The sequence below is a fragment of the Rattus norvegicus genome, chromosome 4 (genome assembly GCF_036323735.1).
Source record: "Rattus norvegicus strain BN/NHsdMcwi chromosome 4, GRCr8, whole genome shotgun sequence".
Classification (NCBI taxonomy): Eukaryota; Metazoa; Chordata; class Mammalia; order Rodentia; family Muridae; genus Rattus; species Rattus norvegicus.
Genome location: NC_086022.1, coordinates 180319587 through 180341036, shown reverse-complemented (window position 1 = coordinate 180341036; position 21450 = coordinate 180319587). Strand labels below are relative to the sequence as shown.

General features: G+C 47.3%; 1 protein-coding gene and 2 long non-coding RNA genes across 4 annotated transcripts; 2 read left to right on the top strand and 1 right to left on the bottom strand.

The window, feature by feature from the left end:
• Positions 1-210: 210 nt before the first annotated feature.
• Positions 211-2936, top strand: LOC134486868 (uncharacterized). Of its 2 annotated transcripts, none has more exons than XR_010066321.1 (2): positions 211-637; positions 1893-2936. It is a non-coding gene; the product is annotated as an uncharacterized LOC134486868 (long non-coding RNA). The 2 variants fall into 2 exon arrangements; XR_010066322.1 differs by having other exon boundaries at positions 1584-2936.
• A 1850-nt stretch (positions 2937-4786) lies between these two features.
• Positions 4787-16267, top strand: LOC134486869 (uncharacterized). Its single transcript, XR_010066323.1, has 2 exons — positions 4787-8619; positions 11330-16267. It is a non-coding gene; the product is annotated as an uncharacterized LOC134486869 (long non-coding RNA).
• Positions 15888-21437, bottom strand: Tuba3b (tubulin, alpha 3B). Its single transcript, NM_001024336.1, has 5 exons — positions 21389-21437; positions 19001-19223; positions 18539-18687; positions 17557-18237; positions 15888-16275 (listed from the first exon to the last, which is right to left on the bottom strand). The coding sequence occupies exons 1-5, from the start codon at positions 21389-21391 to the stop codon at positions 15979-15981; spliced, it is 1353 nt and encodes a 450-aa protein (NP_001019507.1). The 5' UTR covers positions 21392-21437; the 3' UTR covers positions 15888-15978.
• Between the last annotated feature and the right edge of the window lie 13 nt (positions 21438-21450).

Here is a 21450-nt window from a genome sequence, read left to right as displayed (position 1 = left end):
TATATGGGCTGGATGACCTTTTCTTCAGTCTCTGCTCCAAACTTAAGACATAGACTTCCTTATGCACTCCTTCCCAAGAGATGGCTGTTGAAGTGAGGGAGTGGACATGATCCCCACACCTGCTGCGCTGTACAGAGTCATTGGACAGCAAGCCAAGCTAAGGTCCACCCCCTGCATAAACTGTCACCCAAGTGTCTGAGTCCCCCCCTGTGTAACTGTCACTCAAGCATCTGAGTCCATCCCCTGTGTAACTGTCACTCAAGCATCTGAGTCCATCCCCTGTGTAACTGTCACTCAAGCATCTGAGTCCATCCCCTGTGTAACTGTCACTCAGGCATCTGAGTCCACCCCTGTGTAACTGTCACTCAAGCATCTGAGTCCACCCCCTGTGTAACTGTCACTCAAGCATCTGAGTCCACCCCCTGTGTAACTGTCACTCAAGCATCTGAGTCCATCCCCTGTGTAACTGTCACTCAGGCATCTGAGTCCATCCCCTGTGTAACTGTCACTCAGGCATCTGAGTCCATCCCCTGTGTAACTGTCACTCAGGCATCTGAGTCCACCCCCTGTGTAACTGTCACTCAAGCGTCTGAGTCCACCCCTGTGTAACTGTCACTCAAGCATCTTCCTCCAGATGGTGAGTGGACGGCTCCTGTCACTACTGCACTCTACTCCTGCACAATGAGATAGACCTTTGTCTTTTCCCTAGTATTTTAACAGAAATCTTTTCCTAAGCCTTTCATTTTCCCTTTTCGCCCCCGACTGTCATTTGGTTGTGTGCCCGAGCTGTCAGAGCAGAGCTGATTCAATTTCACCTAGCACATTTGTGGGGAGGGAAGGGGAAGTTTTGGGAAATAAGTCTTCCTAGACTCACAAATGAGGTGGAGTAACATATATTTCCCCCACCCCTGGTTCCAAAAAAAACCCCCCAAAAAACCAAAAAAAACAAGATAAAAATAGATCCTTTCTGCCAAACCAGGAAGGTTTGTTTATGTCCACTATTTACACTTGATGCCCCCTCAAGGTAATGTCTGTACAAAGGGACATCACTGTACTTGCCTGGTTGTGTAAAACACACACACACACACACATACACACACACACACACACACACACAGAGAGAGAGAGAGAGAGAGAGAGAGAGAGAGAGAGAGAGAGAGAGAGATTTTCTTCTTGATGGGGAAAGTTGTATCTGCTTCTACATACTCCTACCTGGGTCACAACAATCACCAAGTCACCAGGACAGAACCTTAGCCTGAGTATTTTATTGGCACATCGGCACGGGATGCTGCCATTACAGTCCGAGGTTGGGCAAGTACATTGTTAAAGTTTGGCACCTCCTGCATAATCTCAATTACCTAAGTGTATGTACACTTGCAGGATCGAGAACAAAACACGGAGTGAGCTGCTTGGCGCCTGGGTGACTTTGTTCTTGCCTTCTTGTGCTGTGCTGCCTGCAATGCACACACATATTAAAAAAATAAACAAAAGATTCTTTAAAAAAAAACCTTTTTAAAAAAATGTTGGAAGGAACTTTCTGGAAGAAAACAGATTTTCACTCCCACATGATTTTGATTTTATAGGAGACGATAACTTTCGGAAATCCTGTTAAAGAAGAGGGCTGGTTTCGTAGATGCTTCTAGGAGAAATAATCCTGTCTTCTGACAACAGGCAATCTTCAAAGCCTGCAGAGCTGTCTCCTGAGCCCCGTAGTCAGCCTGTGAACTCATTGCTCTGGTTCAGTTGACCCAGATGTTTACTATCTGGTGTGACCTCAGGAACAGTGTAGATCACAGAATCTTAGGAGAGCTAACTCTGGGGTTACAGTTGGGAAAGCGAAGTCTTGGCCGAGCTTCTGTGACTATTTATAGAAAAAATCTGCTTTCTTTCAGGCCAAAAGTCTTCCCAAATGAGTAACAGAGACCCCGTGTTCAGATGTGCATTTCTGGGCATTTGGATGTTTATAAATGGTTGTCTCTTAGATCGTTCTCCAAAAAATGTCTTTCTCTATATACCAGAGGACACTGTTTTTACCAAACAAGATACCAGGCCATTGTCACTATGGGATCAAGACTTCAAAGAGGCTGTTTCTTCTCTTTCTCTGGGTGTTCTGGAAGAGTACCTATAACCCCACACAAGGTCCGGCGTGAAGCTGAAGGTGAAGGCAGTTAGAATGGTAGCTTCCAGGTGCCATGAGACTGGAGACAGTCACAGGCCACGGCAGGTGCCACAGATCTGGATTTCCTCCATGGTTCCTAATTCGGAAAAGTTAATAAATAGACTAATGAGCCCTTATTATAATAGAGTATCTAAGACGATTGTCAAGAGGAAAAGCTTACAGTTTGGCCACGTTTGGCTGACTCCATTCCTTTCGGGTCTTAAGGGGAGACCACGCGGCATGGCTGGCAGTTGTGTTGAAACAAAAGGCAGTCTCTTTGTGGCCCAGACAGGAAAAGGAGAGAAGGGAGCAGGCAGGGCACATTCCTCGGAGGACATGCCTTTATGACTGGATGACATTTCTCTTTTAAAACCTTCACTACCGTCAATAGTGCCAAGAAAGTTTGCACATGGATCAGCAGAAGCATTTGTGATCCAGAGGATAGCATGCAGTGTCACCTTCATGGACGATAGGAGGTCCTGTATTAAGAAGATTTGCTTACTGATGTTGAGGACCAATTGTCTTACCAGATGAGAACCCTGTGAATTGTACAGTTGACCAGTGTGGCAAGTTATACCCAGGTACAGTAGTGGCACCGATGTTACGCGAGTAACCAAAGACTTTCTGGGAGGATTTAAGGCCTGCTCCACAGGAGAAATGCTGGCCTGTTGTTGTCAGTTCACTCAAGAGCCCATGGCTGCACAGCTCTTAGGCCCAGGGATGAACCCACTACTATTATTTTGCTATAGACAAGGTATTAAAGCAACCTCTAAATCTGTGTCTCTTCTCTCATAGATTAGCGTAGCTCTCGGACCTCACCAGAGACGTTCCTTTGTGTAGTGGAACGCAACTAAAGCAGAAACTCACAACTAGCTGAAGGGCAGAGAGTAAGACACTGGAGTGCTCAACTCTAAATGTAAACATTACATCCCTTCCCCAAGCTCAGGGACCATCACAGAAGAGGTGGCAGAAATATTGTGTAAGTCAGAGGTTGGGGAGGGTAGGGTCTTGCGGGGATGCATGTATGAGGACAGTGTTTTCTGGAGTTGACAGAATGGCTGCCCTCATGAACTCATAGCAGCAGTGGCTGCTTGAACGAGACTGTGATAAGTCAGCATCAAACCGGTCAGTTCAAACCAGTCAGCATTCCAGCATGGGTGTGAGCACGCATGAGCTCGCCCAAACTGCCTTAGTCAGGGTGTCTGTTCCTCTGAAGAGACCATGACCACAACAACTCTTACAAAGGAAAACATTTCATTTATAGGTTCAGAGGTTCAGTTCATTATTGTCACAGTGAGAAGCACAGTGGCATGCAGGCTGACACGGTGCAGGAGAGATAGCTGAGACTTCTACATCTGGATTAGCAGGCAGCAGGAAGAGAGAGAGTGACACTTGTCCAGCCTTGAACATCTGAAAGCCCACGCTGCGACATACCTACTCCAAGAAGGCCACACCTCCAGTAATGCCTCTGAGTCTATGGGGGCCATTTTCATTTAAACTACCTCAGTATCTGAGAACCTATTGTCAACGCATTTGCATACACACACTCATACAGACACATGAGCACACATAAGTTTCTTTTAAAGAAATGGTACTTGAGGTTAAAGGTGTCTTGGTACAGAATGGGTCTCATTCTTTGGATTTGAACCCTGCCCCCACCCCAGCAGACTACAATATGACTGGAGCACAAGGAGGCTATTCAGAATGTCCAGTGGGCATTAATGCTAGAACACGGAAGTGACCCAGCGAGGCAGCCTGCCTATAGAAAGTGCGTTAGTAAGCTGGCCACCACAGAGTGACCAGCGCCTACTCTTAGGGGAAAGAAACACCAGAAAACCAAGCAAATGCTGGCCTCAGAATTGCCCCCACAAGGCAAGCTAGGGCACCTCTGAGGGTCACTGGCTCAGGGCTGCTTCTGAGGACTGCTCCATTTTGGGGCTTCCAGTGTGTGATGTCTGTCACTGGATTGTCCTTCAGTTCTGGGAAAAGCCCTCGGGTCAAAGATACAATGACTGGTAACTGGCAGAGGCCCAAGAACATTAAAAAACCAAGGACAGTGTCTGCTCCTTCAAGTTTTACACAAGGGCTCAGTGGATAACTTGCTTGATGTACACACCTGGTGTCCTGAGCTGAGCTCCCCAAACTCTCCCTCTGACCTCACTCTGGAATGTTTGTATCCCACACCCCACACACGTGCACATAAACTTTTGAAATGTGCTTTGTGGTGCCTTATAGCAACTCCATTGACTGATTTGCCTCTACCCACCCTCATTCTCCAACATGCCTGCCCACAGTCTGTGATTGGACCACTATTTAAGACTTTTCCATAGCCGTGTGGTGGCAGGGGTAGCACATGCCTTCGATCCCAGCACGTGGGAGGTAGAGGCTGAGTCACTTTTTTAATAGTGACTTCTGTATAAAACGGGTTTCCAGCCCAGGTGTGAGGGCCCATGCTTTAATCCCAGCAGTGGGGAGACAGGGGCAGGTGAGTCTCTTGTGAGTTTGAGGTCTAGCCTGCATAGAGAGTGCCAGGCCAGGCATGGTTACAGAGAGAGGGGGTGGGGGTGGAGGGAGGAGAGAGAGAGAGAGGGAGGAGAGAGATGCTCTCTGTTTTATAAGGTGTTTTCAGAGTGGTTTGGGTCATCATGCCGCAGAGTCAGAACTGCGAGGTTCCTGGAGACGTTGTAAAGCACCTTCCTCAGGGACCCTGAGATTCTGCAGCCCTCTGCATCTAAGACAGGCCTGTCTTAGACTGGATGCTCTTGAATTTTTTCTCTCCTATGGATCCAAACTATGGCTGTACATTTGAAATTGGATCAGAACAAGAAATAAATCCATCTCTCTGACAGAGAGGAAAATGCTGCCCTACCTGTGGGCTCCTGGGTTTCAGTGTGACACAGAACTAAATTTTCTAGAAACTGCAGTTACTGATCAGAGTCGATGTGCTCACCTGGTTCCCATCACCTTGAAGCTGGTCTTATCAGAGGGTTTCGTTCCTCAGAAAGAAGTCTTCCAAAACCACTGTGGACTCCATGCTGGCGTAACAGGAAGCACAGCGTAGGGCAGGGTCTCAGCTGGGAGTTTTTGTGATAAAGCAAGACTTTCTCTTCCTCTTTCCCTCTTTCTCCCCTAGAGAAACCCTTTTAGTTCTTCCCTTGATAATGTTTTTATTCTCTGATAGGTGCTCACAACAACTTTAAACCAAGCAGAATCGCCGAGCCAGCAAAATGCAGACACCTCAGTTTGTGATCAGAAAGGGGAGAGAGGAGAAAACAGGGCATTTAGAGCATCAGTTTCCTCAGAACGTGGAATGCTTAAAGTGCTGACAGAAATAGTGGGATTTATGGCCTTTCCTCATAGGAGAGCAGTGTGTGTGTGTGTGTGTGTGTATGAGTGTGTACACGTGTGCATGCATGCATGAGCATGTATGTGTACATGCCTGTGTGTGTACATGTGTGCATGCATGTATGAGCATGCATGTGTACGTCCCTGTGTGTATGTGTACACACATATGCATGCATGCATGAGCATGTATGTGTACATGCCTCTGTGTGTGTGTATGTGTGTCTGTGTCTGTGTATGTGTACATGCCTCTGTGTGTGTGTGTGTGTGTGTGTGTGTCTGGTGTGTCTGTGCGTGTGCGCACCTGCACTCCTGCACTCCTGCACTCCTGCCTGCTGGTGACTCGGCACTTGCTGAGAGGGTTGACAGGAGCCTAGTTACCCTTTTCCCTCAGTTGCTCATCAGGTGCTAATTAGGGTAAATTGTTTGTTTGCTTCACTCTAACATCTGCTCCCTGGGAGCTGGACACAGGTAAGTGCTAATTTTGTAGGCAGGCCAGGGAAGTCAGGGTGGGGCTGAGGCTTTGCGAGGGGTCGTGATTCTCAGGCCTTGTCACAGTACATCAGAATGAAAACCAATCGTTCATGTGTGAAATAAAAATCGGTGAACCCCCATATGGCTGTGACCGCTCACCTCCAGGTACAGAAGCTTCCTGTGCTAAGCGTGCAGACCACTGCAGCAGCCAGAGCTCCCTTCAGCAACTTTTGTAGAGGAAGACGTTGAGGAAACACCACACAGATTTAATTCCCCTGCCCCTTGGGAATGTGGGTAACACTTGTGCCACACGCTATTCCGAGTCCATTCCTCAACTCAGCGACTGGGGATTAGTGTGTGAAATGTCCCCCAGGGTTTGAGTGTGAAAGGTCCCCACAGGAGCAGCCGTTGGTCTTCAGATGGTGCTGTGGATGTGCCTGCATGGCCAGAGCCAAGGAGCAGCCACAGTCACAGCCAGTCCCCAGTTCCACCTAAAGCCCTCTGCTTCCTGGCAGCCTCCAAGATGTAACCAGCTGGCTCGCTGGCACTGCCTTCCCCACAGCACCAATGTTCCTGGCCATTCATCAGTGTGGAGGGTGTGGAATCATAGAGACCGAAGATCCCCTGTGGGTCTCTCAGTCAGGAACTGTGAGAAACCCCCCGCCTAATTAACCATGTATCCCAACCATGAAACTTCATGCTCATATTTATATCTCCTATGGAGAGGAAAGATGGATACTTAGTGTGGAATATTTTTTAAAAAGCTTTTCTCATTTATTCTGTGAGTGTTGGACGGAGGGCCAGAATGTGCTGTGGTACAATTGTGGAATTGTTGTAGGACAACTTCCAGGAGTAAGTTACCTACATTCATCATGTAGGGTTCAGGAACCAAACTCGGGCCTTAAGGCTTTGTGGCAAGTGCCTTTACCTACTGAGCCATCCTGCCAGCCCTGCTGTGATTTTTAAAGCATTCACCACCATCTGAAAAACAAGGTTTGCCTTCACTTTCCAGGCAAACAGAGTGGCATGAGCTGTGTGCGGACACCATCTCCAGCCACTCAGTGTGTGACTGGGCAGACTCCGTGTGGGGGACAGATGACCGTCACTCACAGGAGACACACTCAGCAGTTAAGAGCACCCACTACCCTTCCAGAGAACTTAAGTTTTGGTTCTCAACAACTCACATCCACCTTTAACAGCAGCTCTAACGGATCGGATGCCCTCTTCTGGGATCTGTGGGCACTGCTCTTACACACGCACACTCACACACACTCTGTGTGTGTGTGTATAAATATCATATAGAGATATGCAAACACACACACAAAGATAATGAAAAGATCAGATCCTCATTTTCTGTGGTACCATCAAGCTGGGTTTGTTCATAGCACCCTAGGTATGATCTCCAGGCAACACCCCCAACAGCCATAGTGAGGTTCCCATGGCTCACTCAGCGTTTTGTCCTAACTATAATGGGGCTAGCTGGCTGTGTTGATATTCTCAGTTTATAACGGAGAATGGGAATCTGGACTCCTTCCCATTTTTCCCTATTGGATCCTGTTGTCTTTCAGTTGCCAGGGAATACTCAGGCGTTTGGACAGTGGGACAGTTATTTACAGCTTTAATTTTCTTTGTGGTGTCATTAGTTACTTGCCCTCTAGGGGACACGAGTTTACTTTTAATCACAGCAGGGAAAGCAGAAGGAGCAAGTGCGTACCGCCATTGCTATTCATGGTGCATTGCCAGCTCAGCCTCGCAAAATACCGCTATGTGCTGTAGATGTTTGTGGGGTATCAGGAAAGGAAATGGAGGATTGAAACTATCTTAACAGGTCAGGCTTGGTGGTGTACTTGGAAGCAGAGGCAGGAGGATCTCTGTGAGCTTGAGGTCAACCAGGTCTACAGAGTGAGACCCTGTTTCAAAAGCAAAACGAGACACATAAACTAAAACCAAAGCTAGGCAGAGCAGAGGTGTCTCCCAGCAGGACAGTACTCAACTAGCATGTGAGAAGGTCCAAGTTAGATCCTTAGCGTTACAAAAAGAACCCTAAACAATGAAATACATAGACAATACTTGGTAAGGGAAATCCAATTTCTCAAGTTGAATTGTATCGAACAATCTGTTGTAATTACTAAGAGAATGAGCTTGTTAACAAATGAATTGCCTGTAAAATGTTGTAAAAGAAGGGGCCAGCAAGATGGCTCTGCAGGTAAAGGAGCTTGCTGCTAAGGCCTGAGGTCCGGAGTTCCATCCCCAGGACACACAAGGTAAAAGAGAACGCTTAGTTCGACAAGTTGCCCTTTCACACACACACACACACACACACACACACACACACACACACACACACACACACACACACACACACACACCGTAAAAGATAGCATATTTAACCATATTTTTGAAGTCTGGCCGAATCTTTTTTTTTTTTGTAAGTGAGTTAATTATCTTTTAAACAGCTCCCAAAGGCAGGAAAGAAATTTGAAATGACTTGAAAGCTCCCAGCATGCTTCACTCTTGATGTCACAGGCAGGCTGGGATGGACTTTGTGACACCTTCAGCTTTGGCACCCAGTGACTTCTTTTACAAACAGGCTGAGCTCAAGCCTAACACGGCCTTTGTTCCTGCCCTCTTCTTCAGCCGCACATGTAAGTCACCCTGGGCCCGGCCTGCTGCAAAGAGGACAGGGCGCCAGCCATATCCAAGCTTAGTTCTACACGCTCCGGTCTGCAGTGAGACTGAAGCCGGTTCTACGTCCTACTCTATCTACTCTTGCCCTCAGAACACATTAGTTTTTGGCATTATGGAGACACAAAACAATCACTGGCATTCTATTGATGCCAGTTTTAATTAATTAAATTAATATGGTGTTTGGAAAGTGTCCAGATGCAAACGTGTGTGTGTGTGTGTGTGTGTGTGTGTGTGTGTGTACACATTTTAACTACTGAGCTATAAACAGAGAGATAAGATCTAATTAATGTCATAAAACAATCATCCGACTTGAAATGGGTGTTAGGATTGACCTGAAGGTTCGTAGATAGAATTCCTTACCCTATCTTGGGAGCCTCCGGTGGGGCTCAGAGCATGCTGCTGTTTTTAATTACCTCAAGGGGTCCAGCAGCTTAGCCTTTCTCCACCCTCAGACCACTCAGTGTGCGCTCATGATCACACTCGCCAGGCAGCAAACCCAACACGGGGAGGGGTCCAGTGGCATACGCTCAATCACAAAATACCCAGTTAGTCGAGAGTCGCAGGCTACTTCTGTTTTATTAAACACGGGAACAGAAGTTGTAGTTGTGTGTATGGAGAGACTTCAATAGCTAACATCTACACTGGATGGCTCACAACTCCCTGTCACTCCAGGCGTCCTCTTCCAGCCTCTGAAGACACATGTATGATGTGAAAACACACACACACACACACACACACACACACACACACACACACACACACACACAGAGCCCATGCAGGGCTCACTGGAAGAACAGAGACGTCACAGTTTAGCCTGGTTCTGTGAGTGAACAAGACATGACTGTTGCCCACGAGGAAGGTAAAAGCTGGTGCTTGGGAAGAGAGCAATCCATCTAGAGCGGCAGTTCTCAGCCTTCCTAACGCCTTTAACATAGTTCCTTGTGTTGTGGTGACCACGAAACCATAAAATTATTTTCATTGCTACTTCATAACTGTAATTTGCTACTGTTATGAACTGTAATGTATTAAATACCTGTGTTTTCTGGTAGTCTTAATCGACCTCTGTGAAAAGGTCATTCACCCCGCAAAGGAGCTGCTCCCAGAGGTTGAGAACCAGTGCTACAGAGTAAGAAGTGTAGAAACCAGCATCCTTCTGCTTCTCTCAATAACAGTGTCCTACAACAGTTAGCAGGTAATAGTGAAATTGTTTTTAACCCAAACCTTTTTCAAATTATGCCACTTGGCGTTTCCCTCCTTCTCTACCTGCCATGGCGATGGTCCAACCTGGCGTCTGACAAGCGTCAAGTTAGATGCTTATAGATTTTTCTCTGTGCACTATAGTTTACCAAAATGGCGTTCCTATGGTTGGCAGAAGAGGAAGCTCTGCTTTTTACAACATTAGGAGATCCACCCAAGGTTCCCTGCTGGTAGGAGTTATTTGTAGATTGAATGGGAGAGAAGTATATAGTTCAGGGCAGTGGTTCTCAACCTGTGGGTCACGACCTATGACCTTTTCACAGGGTCACATGTCAGATATCCTGCATATTAGATCTTTCCATTATAATTCATGACAGCAGTAAAACTAAAGTTATGAAGTAGCAATGAAAATAATGTTGTGGTTGAGGTCACCACAACACGAGGAACTGTATTAAATGCTCACACATTAAGAAAGGTTGAGTCTGCTGCTCTAGGAAGTGTGTAAGGTGTGATGTTAGGGCGAAAGGCTCTCATGGGCAGCGGGGCTGGGGACACACTGTGTCTTCCTCCCCACAGGGTACTTTCCTACCTGTCAATAACTGAACACAAGTGGACTTCTCCACTGTGCTGTGCTACCTTTCAAAAATGCCTACGAAATGCAACTGTTTCCATTCATGAGGAAACTCAGCAGCTCTGTGATCTAGAGGAGTGGAGTTTAGGAAGATAACCTGATGCTTTCTGGAGTAATTTTTTTTTTTTTTTGGTTCTTTTTTTCGGAGCTGGGGACCGAACCCAGGGCCTTGCGCTTCCTAGGTAAGCGCTCTACCACTGAGCTAAATCCCCAGCCCCCTGGAGTAATTTTTTAAAAGGCAGCCAGCAAGACTCAGAGACCTGGGGAAAATCAGATGCTGTTCAATTGGAATAAAAACCTGTCTATCTCTGCTTACTGGATTTCTCCTGAAACAAAGCTGTCACTCTCCCCAGGTGGCAAATATATTTAGAAATATCCAGCCAGCAAAATCCTCCTGGGTTTATAGATTACCTGTTTCCAAGGATAATATCTGAGCAAAGCTGTCAGTAGTCATGGTTACCACCATCACTCACATAGTAATGGGAAGATGTGTGGAGTGGTCATTCATGCCTAGGGCAGGACCAACCAGCCAGGAAATGAGGCTTCAGAGGTCTGGAATCTGTGCAAGGGCTTAGGCAGAGCAAGTGTCGTCACGCCCAGAGCGCCCTCGACGGCCTTTCCTAAGGTCTTTGTGGGATGTGTCCTGCCCCTGACCACAGCTAAAAGAAATCGGGGTTACCTGGCCTGTGGACCTGGCTAAGAAGGGCCACTGCTTTCAGAGACAGAATTCTCATGAAAATAGATGCCCTCCACTATAATTCTCCCATAACTTGAGTAATTCCAAAACAGGTTTAAATGCCCCCCGAGGGTCTCACACACACACTCTTCTTGTTTCCTAGATGATCGCCTGGTTTCTATTTGTGAGTCTAAGAGTGTGAGGAAGCGGAAGTGCACCAGGCTGTGCTGCTCAGTCCCAGGACACCTCACTAGAAAGATGTCATGGTTTCCCCTAAGGGCCATCTTGACTGTCGAGTGAGTGTGGCTTTTCCGGGGAAGCCTGTTTCTGTCCCCTCCATTCTGCAACAGGCAATGGCATACCAGAGGGACACTAGTCTGTCTTGCTTGGTGAGTGAGCCATTTTGGGTTATTCACTGTCAATCTCTGGAGGTAAGTAATGGTGTAACTAGTAACATTTGGGGGCCCATAGGACCATACTGAACAACTTCTTCATTCTTATTTTTGCCTTATTCCTTTAAGCATTTCCAAATATATTCATTATTTTTGGATATGGTTTCTAGTCCAGGGTAGCCTCAAGTTTCTTATGAAGCTGAGAATGACTTGGACTGGATCTTTCTGTCTCTACCTCCTGAGTTCCAGGATTGTAGGTGTGCACATTTGGTTTCTGTGGTGGTGACCATGTGTGCTGGAGAAGCACTCTACTAACCAAATTATATCCTAACTGTTCCAGATATTCTCTGCTATTCTTACACAATAGGTAGGATGGACATATATGCTAAACTCATCCTTTTCTAGTGAAACATGAGGTCTTATGGAAAAGTAGTACAAAACACAAGTATTCACGAAGTAAAGACACCCTGGGTTTTCTTTATATTAAAATCATTTTTAAGATTTAATGATTTTGTATGTATATGTATTTTGCCTACATACATAGCTATGCACTATGTACAGACCTGGTATCTGAGGATGTCAGAAGAAGGCATGAAATCCTCCCTATCCCCCGAAAAAGGGGCAATGGGCGACTGAGTCACATGTGTGTACTGGGAATTGAGCCTGGTCCTCTGCAAGAGCAACAGGTGCTCTCAACCACTGAGCTGCCTCTCTTCCCCTAAGGTGCCCTTTTAAACGATTATTTTATGTGCATCATGTACGTGCACAAAGTGGGTGCTGGATCACCTGGGATTGGAGTAACGGAAGGTCATGAGCTGCCATGTGAGTGCTGGGAATCGAACCTTGGCCCTTTATAAGATCAAGTGCTCTTAACTGCCTGGGCAACTCTCCAACTTCCTAAATGTACTTGTAATGGAGATTGGCCTAAGATTGTTAGCTAAATTAAGGAAGATAACAATAATTACATTCTGAAGTGACATTTGTTTTGCCTCTGAATTTGTGCTTTTGTTGATGCCAAAACCACTGTCATGTGGGGAGGATAAAGAACTCATATTGATTTATAACTGATGAAAGAGGCAACAGAGTAAAGACTTCTGAAGGAACCCTCCTCAGCAGAGGGAGCTTGAGTAAAGCGACCTCTTGTAGCAGCATCAGGAAAGGTTAACTTTTCTTGTCTGTGGAATGGAAGCCTCATTTTAAATCTTTTTAAAACGTCTAGAGGTTTTTAATCATAGGTAGGTATGTGTATCTGTGTGGGATGTGTGCCAAGGAGGCTAGAAGTCCTCAGAGCCTCAGGTGGCTGGCTGGTAAGCGGTCTTGTGGAATATCACCGTTCAGTGGCTCAAGTCATGTTCCGAGTCCGGGAACCTCTTCTACGGCAGAGAGTGGTAACAGTTTGAATTTCTGCAAGTTCACTATGAAATGTGCCCTCACTGCAAGAACTAATAAATCTGTCCTCACTGTTTCTAGTTTTATTCAAACAAAACAAAAACCCATCACTCAGTAGCAAACAGGCAAATTACATTATCCTAATGCCCCATAAGTGGCTCCTGCACATTAAACCATTAATTATTCCTGCTAATTATCTCTATTCCACTGTTGACATCATTCTTATTAAGAAAGTCAGTCTCCTGGAAAGTCACGTTTCCTAACCCATGAATACTTACTGGGATTCTTCTTCATGTATGTCTCTGTAGCTACACGGACCTCCACACCTATTTGTAAGACTGCCATTTGGGGCATTAACAGGGAGGGAGCTGCTATAGGAGCCCCAACAGGACTCAGCCCTGAGCCCCTGGTTATTGCGACAGCCGGGAGCTGTTCCTTCCCATGTTTCCTCAGGTGTGACCATCTGTGATGCTTTTACACAGACTTCCTTCAGGACTAGTCAGTCTCTGCATCGGCCCGTTGCTTTGTTGTGTTCTGTTCGTTCCACCCATCCTCGTCTCCACACATGCAGTATGGGTATGCGCAATTTACCACATTCTAGAAGGGTAAGTCAGCCACTAACTCTCAACGCAGCTCTTCCTGTGATGGCCCCATTTCTGTTCTTACAGCTTCTTAGACTTCCTAAGACAGAGGCTGCCCTCCGTTATAAATCATTTGGTTTTGAACTCCATTCCCATATGATTTTTCCCCACAACTCACTATTCTCAGGAATTTCATTATGCAGGATATAACAGCATTCATTCATTCATTCATTCATTCATTCATTCATTCATTCATAGGAAACTGGCCACAGCATGCACCACAGAAGCACCGCTGTAAGCCATCTCTTTACAACCACCCCTGTCTTATTTTCTCACCTATATCTCATTAACCATGTAAGATTTCTAGTCATCAAAATTATCAGTTATTTGGAACTCAGGAAAAAAGGTTAAGGATAGTCAGTTAAAATAGATACCAAGGTTAAAAAAAGTGTGGGAAAGGGTGGGGGTCAAGCCCCATGAACCCAGAGAGCAGTACACCTGGGGGCAGGGGACTCCTCTCTCTTTGGATGACGTGGCTAGGGTAGCCCTGTGGTCTCAACTCAGCAGGCATGGCTCCGTGGGATGAAGGGCCCTGGGTAAGGGTGCTGTGGGTTAGAGAAAAGAGAGTGGATGCTGACTGGATATCCACTCAGTACATCTGGTCCTTAAAGAGCTCTCTGCTGAGTAGAGAGGAAATGTCGGTTCATTCTGGGCAATACATTCAAAGTGCTGCTGCTTACCCAGGAGGCAGAATACACCCGAGTGTGCGCAGAGGTGGGCACAGCTGGGCCTTCACTGAAACAGAAAGGCCAGAGGTGGAAAACTGCATTGCGTGTGTGTGCGTGAGCGTGCGCATGTGCACGCGCAATTCTGAGCAGGCCAGAGGGAGTGAAGGCTGAGGACTTGGAGGGAGATGGGAAAGCCCAGATGACCCATGATGTGAGGAAAGAGGATCCACAGAGCTGGGGTTTATCACAAGTGTCAGGTTTACATGGGAAGTGGTTCAGTAATCCAGCACTTTAATGTAGCAGGATCTTGAGTTTTAAGGGCAGCCTGGGCTATAAATCAAAACCAAAACAAACAAAAAAGATGGCTCTTTGGGTAAAGACACTGACAATCCTGATGGCCTCATTTGACCACTGGGACCCACATGGTACAAGGGGAGAATCACTTCCTGCAAGTTGACCTCTGACCTCCACACAGGTTGTGTCCTATAAACATGACCCCAGGGAAATGAGAATGGAATTCAAGAAGTATTTTAAAAGATGAAAAAACCCAGGAAGGTTTAAATTATAGACTGTCAGGGCACACTTCTGGCTGTGAAATATTAGGTAGCTGGTGGGAAGGTAGAGATCTGGGTAAGTAGGTTAACAAACCCAGGAAACCATAAGCCAACAGATGACGAGAGATGAGGAAGAGAGTAAGCTGGAGGCTGGGGCTCCAATTCCGCTTACTCCCGTTTTCTGGCCCTGAGGCCCCAATCGCTCTGGGGCTATTGCTGCTCCCAGCAGGCTGGCTTTTGTGTCCAGGCTACGTTCATGCCCATTCCTGATCAATGTATACACAACGGTCATGCTGCATCATGGCAGCTAGCACTGCTGGTATCCTCGGCCAGTGGACACCAGGGATCTCTCCTCTTCGAGTTTAGATGTTCCCAGGTTGTCTCAGCTGGCAGCCTATGTCTGACAGGCTGCTTTGGGGAGGTCACCCATTTCTCTTCTTCCTCTTACTGGGCCCCTAACTCCCTCAGATCTGGCCACTTTGTGCCTAGCCTGTCTTACGTAGTTCCGACTTGGAGAACTGGGTGCCCAATACATCTGCCCCTCACTCCAAGGCTTCTTTTGTGGTTTGTGCTGAGGTATGGCCCTGGGCAGCCTTGACTGAAAGGCCATCCAAGAAAACTGCTCTTGCATAAAGGAGTCACCAGTACAAGCACTCAACACCCAATCCCATTCCAGGAGTCCATCTAGCTAGAAGCTCTCAGTGCAACCCGAGGCCATGTGTGGCTCTGGGATACCTCAGCAGCAGCACAACAAGCAGAGGAAGAAAACTAACAATGTCAGTGGAAAGGAAGTGTCAGAGGCTGCACTTCTACAGTCCCAGGACACACACCACAGGCCCAGAGGGACCCCTCCCCAGCAGCCCAGCACAGGGTGAAAAGCCATTTCTGTGCCAGTCAAGCAGAACTGTACAAATACAGCTCCTTATCCCAATGTCCTCAGTTAGAACTTAAAGCTGGACCTACAGACATGTTAATCATTTCTGAGGAAAAATGCTTTCCTCAGGGAAACTTACTTGGAAAAGCATGTATCTTGAAAGGAACTTTGTTAGACAGCACAGCATGTGGAGAGGAAAATGCTTCCATTTAAAAACTTTAATAAGTAAACATAGCCTTTAGTGACAATGGTGGGGAAGGCGGAAATGGATGGCTGCCAGCCAGATCCATGTACTCAGTATTCCTCCCCTTCTTCTGCCTCTGCTTCCACGGAATCCACGCCCACCTCTTCATAATCCTTCTCCAGAGCTGCCAGGTCCTCCCGGGCCTCTGAGAACTCCCCTTCCTCCATGCCCTCTCCCACGTACCAATGCACGAAGGCCCGCTTGGCGTACATGAGGTCAAATTTGTGGTCCAGGCGGGCCCAGGCCTCTGCGATGGCAGTGGTGTTGCTCAGCATGCACACGGCCCGCTGCACCTTGGCCAGGTCGCCCCCAGGGACCACGGTGGGAGGCTGGTAGTTAATACCCACCTGCAGGAGGAAAAAACAGTGAAGTTTACACTAACCTCAGAAATGACAGTTTACTGCAAAGTGGGAACTGAGGACCGTGCTTAAACTGCAAATATTCACGCACTTTTGGGAATGAATGATCCCCTACACAATGCAACATATTCAAAGATTGTAAAGTACTTACTAATGGGCAAACTGGAAAGAGAACACACTGAGTCATCATAAACCCACAGGACCACGAAGACAAATACATCACATACATCCTGGTCTGTCATCTATCCAAAGCATGCTGTATGCATAGTTAAAAGGAAACTGACTGAAATCTTCCGGTGAGGAAAACATCCATGTGGCACTAACTGAGAGAACACGATGTGACTAAAGGATGATAAACACTCAGGATGTGCTCAGGGGTGACCCTCCCGCCCCCACAAACACAGTTATTAGCTGCAGCTAGGCTCATAGGCAGGCCTGAGCTGGGAGCAACAGAACAAAAATACAACGGGCCTCCCCTGATCAAAATGTCTGTCTCCACTTTAGTGAGGAACGTGTATCCTTTGCTCCTCCCTGCAGCCCTGTCCGCATCATCCTACAAGAGGCAGTCTACCTTGCCTATGCAGAGACCTCTTGTTTCAGAAGATGAGAAGCCTTGGGGACAGTTCTGCTTTTCAGCCTTCCATACTTTAATACTGTGTGACCAAGGATGACCTTGCACTTTCTCTAGCTCTGGGATCATAGGCATGCACCACTATGAATGTAAGGCTAAAACTTAACTTTTAAACATGGCAACTAGTAATGCTACTACTAGTAGGAGCACAAGTGGTGATACAAGAGTGTGAGATAAACCAATGATAACAACAACGATAAATAAACCAAAACACAATGCCAGAACTAAGATCAACAGTGTCCACTGGTGTTGGTAGACTTTTCTTAGGGACAGACAGCCCTAACTTGTACTCCCCACAGGCCAGCTCTCCACTGCTGAGCCAGCGGTTCCACTGGCAGGAAACCAGGGCAAGGTACAGTTGGTAACTACATGACATTCCTCCCTTGGAAGTCCTCACCTCAGTATCTCACTGAAAAAATTGTCCATTTAAGGTTCAGTAACTGGTGGTTTTAAGAAGGGGAACCCCATATTATTTGGAAAAGCATAAAGTCACTTAGCAACATAATTACTACACTTGCTTTCTTTGGAGCCCGTGCTATCTAACAAAATTGGACAGGGCATCCTTGCTCAAAGCTGCAGCCCTGAGGCAGAACCTGTTGCTTGCTGGCAGATACAACTGTCCCAGGACCCAGTCCTACCTTAAAGCCAGTTGGGCACCAATCCACAAACTGGATGGTACGCTTGGTCTTGATGGTAGCAATAGCCGCATTGACATCTTTTGGAACCACATCCCCCCTGTACAACATGCAGCAGGCCATGTATTTGCCATGGCGAGGGTCACACTTGACCATCTGATTGGCTGGCTCAAAGCAAGCGTTGGTGATCTCTGCCACTGACAGCTGCTCATGGTAGGCCTTCTCGGCCGAGATGACCGGGGCATAGGTGGCCAGCGGGAAGTGGATGCGAGGGTACGGCACCAGGTTGGTCTGGAATTCTGTTAAGTCCACATTCAGGGCCCCGTCGAACCTCAGAGAAGCTGTGATGGACGACACAATCTGCCCAATCAGACGATTGAGGTTGGTGTAAGTGGGACGTTCAATGTCCAGGTTTCGCCGACAGATGTCGTAGATGGCTTCATTGTCCACCATGAAAGCACAGTCAGAGTGCTCCAGCGTCGTGTGCGTGGTCAGGATGGAGTTGTAGGGCTCCACGACAGCCGTGGAGACCTGGGGGGCTGGGTAGATGGCAAACTCCAGCTTGGACTTCTTGCCGTAGTCCACGGAAAGCCGCTCCATCAGCAGAGATGCGAACCCAGACCCTGTGCCCCCTCCAAAGCTGTGGAAGATGAGGAAGCCCTGCAGCCCCGTGCACAGATCAGCCTGCGGTGAAACCAGAGCATGGACGTCAATGCCTACAAACCACACTCCCACTTCCACACCCTGCACTCCTGACTTCCATCTCAGCAGGGTGATGCAAATTCACACTGTCCACCACATACACATCGCACTTTGAACACAGTCGTGACCTACGAATGCATCTCAGCAGGGGCTATGTAATAAGATAGTTGGATGAACTCAATAGATTCTTGATTCTAACAGTTCTGCCAAAATAACTTCCCCTCTACCTGAGCCTTTTGACTAGGACAACCGTCACATGAAGCCTCTTGTACAATCCTCTTACCAGTTTTCGGATCCGGTCCAGGACCAGGTCAACAATCTCCTTGCCAATGGTATAATGACCTCTGGCATAATTGTTGGCTGCATCTTCCTTCCCAGTGATCAGCTGCTCTGGGTGGAAAAGCTGCCGGTAGGTTCCGGTGCGCACTTCATCTGGGGGGTGGGGGTGGGGGAGGAGGGAGAAAGAGAGGGAAAGACACAGACAGACACATATGTAAAGTGAGTCTTTCAGGCAGGGGCCGTTCAATTCCATTATGCATGCATGTAAATAGTTTCTCCTAGGAAATATCTGCATACACACCCATTACTGAGAGTACACACATCATGCAGCACATACGACTCACACAACAAAGTCACAACACTACATACAGAGACAGACAGCCTGTCCACTCTGCAGATCTCAGTGGGCTTTCCTGTCACACCCCACATTCCCAGGAAAGTGTCCACCCAGAGCCCAGGTACCTACCAACCACAGTGGGCTCCAGATCCACAAACACTGCTCTGGGCACATGCTTGCCGGCGCCAGTCTCACTGAAGAACGTGTTGAATGAGTCGTCCCCACCACCAATGGTTTTGTCACTTGGCATTTGACCATCGGGCTGAATACCATGTTCAAGGCAGTACAGCTCCCAGCAGGCATTGCCAATCTGGACACCTGCCTGCCCCACGTGGATAGAGATGCACTCACGCTGCAAATAAGAACATAAACACGAAACTGCATGACATACAGTACAAATCTGTGTAGAGCCTCAGTGTCAAACTATTTCCAAGAATGCTCAGGCATTTCTTTTATCTCTGGTAAAACTGACTGCCACCAGGTTTGGTTGTGTAGGCCTATGATTCCAGTACTCAACCCTATGGAGAGAGAGAGGGAGTGGGGAGAACGAACAGCTTGTTCTGCTCTAAACTTGTCCTATTTTGATACATAGCCTCACTAACCCTGGCTGGCCTCAAACCAGTGACAATCCTCTTGCCTCAGCCTCTCAAGTGCTATAATTAGAGATGCAAGCCATCGCACCAGGCTAACCACACTCTTTAAGTAGCAGTTCCCCCCAGAGTATAAATGTTTGCCACTCTTCAAGACTCGGACACCATGCAATGTAATGACTACAGCATCGAGGAGAGTCACAGAAATTCTCTGAAAAACACCTATGTGGCTTTAACTGTGACTGTCTAAAGGGTAAGACACACTGCAGTAAGAAAAGACAGTGCAGGTCCCAGGTCACCCAGTGCTAGCCTGCGAGTCACTGTGTCTTCTTCTATCGAGACAAATCTTGCTTTCTGTTTTCCTGACAATTTTCTTTTTCCTTTAGGTTTTAAGACAGGGTCTCACTATGTTGCTCTGGCTGACTTGAGCTCACAAAGATACTTCTCTGTTCTGCACAGATTTCCACTGATGACAGACTATGTAACCTGTAAGCCAATCCCTTTCCTCCTGAAGGTTGCTTTGGTGTCTTTTATCACAGCAACAGAAAGTGAACTAGAATGTGTTGCCAAGTTCATGCACACCAAGGACAGCATCGTAAGAGCAAGATGATGGGGCTGAAGTGTCTTCTCGATTTTTTTTAAATGAAAAACTAATCATCAGGCCAGGTGTGGTGGTACATGATGGTCACCAGCTCAATTAGGAAGCTAAGGAAGGGAGACAATTGAGGAGGCCACGGATTATGAGACCCTGTCACTAAAACCAACACATTCTGGCTGTTTAGACCTAGATATCTGGCATGTGTTAGCATGTGTTCATTTTAAGAGAATATAGATATTTTAAAAGGTTCCCTGCCTCAGGCAGGAGAGATGGTTTATTTGTTAAGTGCTCCTTCAGAGACTGCACATGACTGCAGCCTCTGGGTGTTCACTGGCCTCTTCTGGCTTCTGGGAAACAGCACTCACAAACACGTACTTCTCACAGACATACCTACACATTCTAAAACAAACCCAAAACTTAAAAAACTAAAAAAAAAAACCTTAAAAAGGGTCCTCAGTTTTATTTCCCCCCCTTAAGGTCTTATAGCCAGCACTGGCATCAAATTCACTACCTCAGACTGATCTTGGGACATACAAATTTCCCACCTCAGCTTCCCCAGTGCTTGGGATTGTGGCATGCCACACTGTATCTCTGAGGTACCTTCTAATGGGAACAAACGGTCCCACTTATAAACCACCTAACGTGACAAACGGCAGGCACAAAACACAAAAACTTCTTTGGGACGTTGGGTGGAGCTGGTGGCAAATAACTGTGATCCTGAAAGAGGAGGCAGAGGGCAGGCCTGTCAGAGTTCAAGGGCATCTTCCCCTACACATAGGGCTGTGAGAGAACTGAGGCTCAGTAACTTTCACTTTCACAGTAAGCTTGGCACCAGCAAGGGCTGTGAGAGAACTGGACTCAGTAACTTTCACTTTCCTATGGTGAGCACTAGGCCAGAAAGCTTGGCAGCTTCTAGAATCTTCTGAAGCCAAGGCCATTGATGGTTTTCTTAGTCAAGGGCACTGGTATCAGAAAACACAAAAGTTCTCTCTCCAAAACTCTATCTCCACACTCTCTTCTTTAGACTGGACGAGGCTGGGGCTAGAAATCTTGTGCCTCCTTCGTCAGCCGCTGCAGGGCTGGGATTCCAAGCAGGTTCTTCACCCTGAGGTGCATCTCGCTCTTGAGAGAGCTTGGGCCATGAGGAGATGCCAGGCTCTGAGACCTAACATCTGTACCCCACCCCACCCCTACCCCGCCGGGGACCTGGGAAAGGAGAGGCAGCGGGCTACCCAGCCATTTCGCTCGCTCACCCTCACTGGACCCCAAACCCTGAGGAGACGGTGCTCTCCCTCCCATGGGGCCCACTCCAGCTAGGGCTGCTCTCACCATGCTGAGCTCCTAGCAGAGCACCTCAGCCGATCCTCAGCGATGCTCCTTAACCGCCGCTC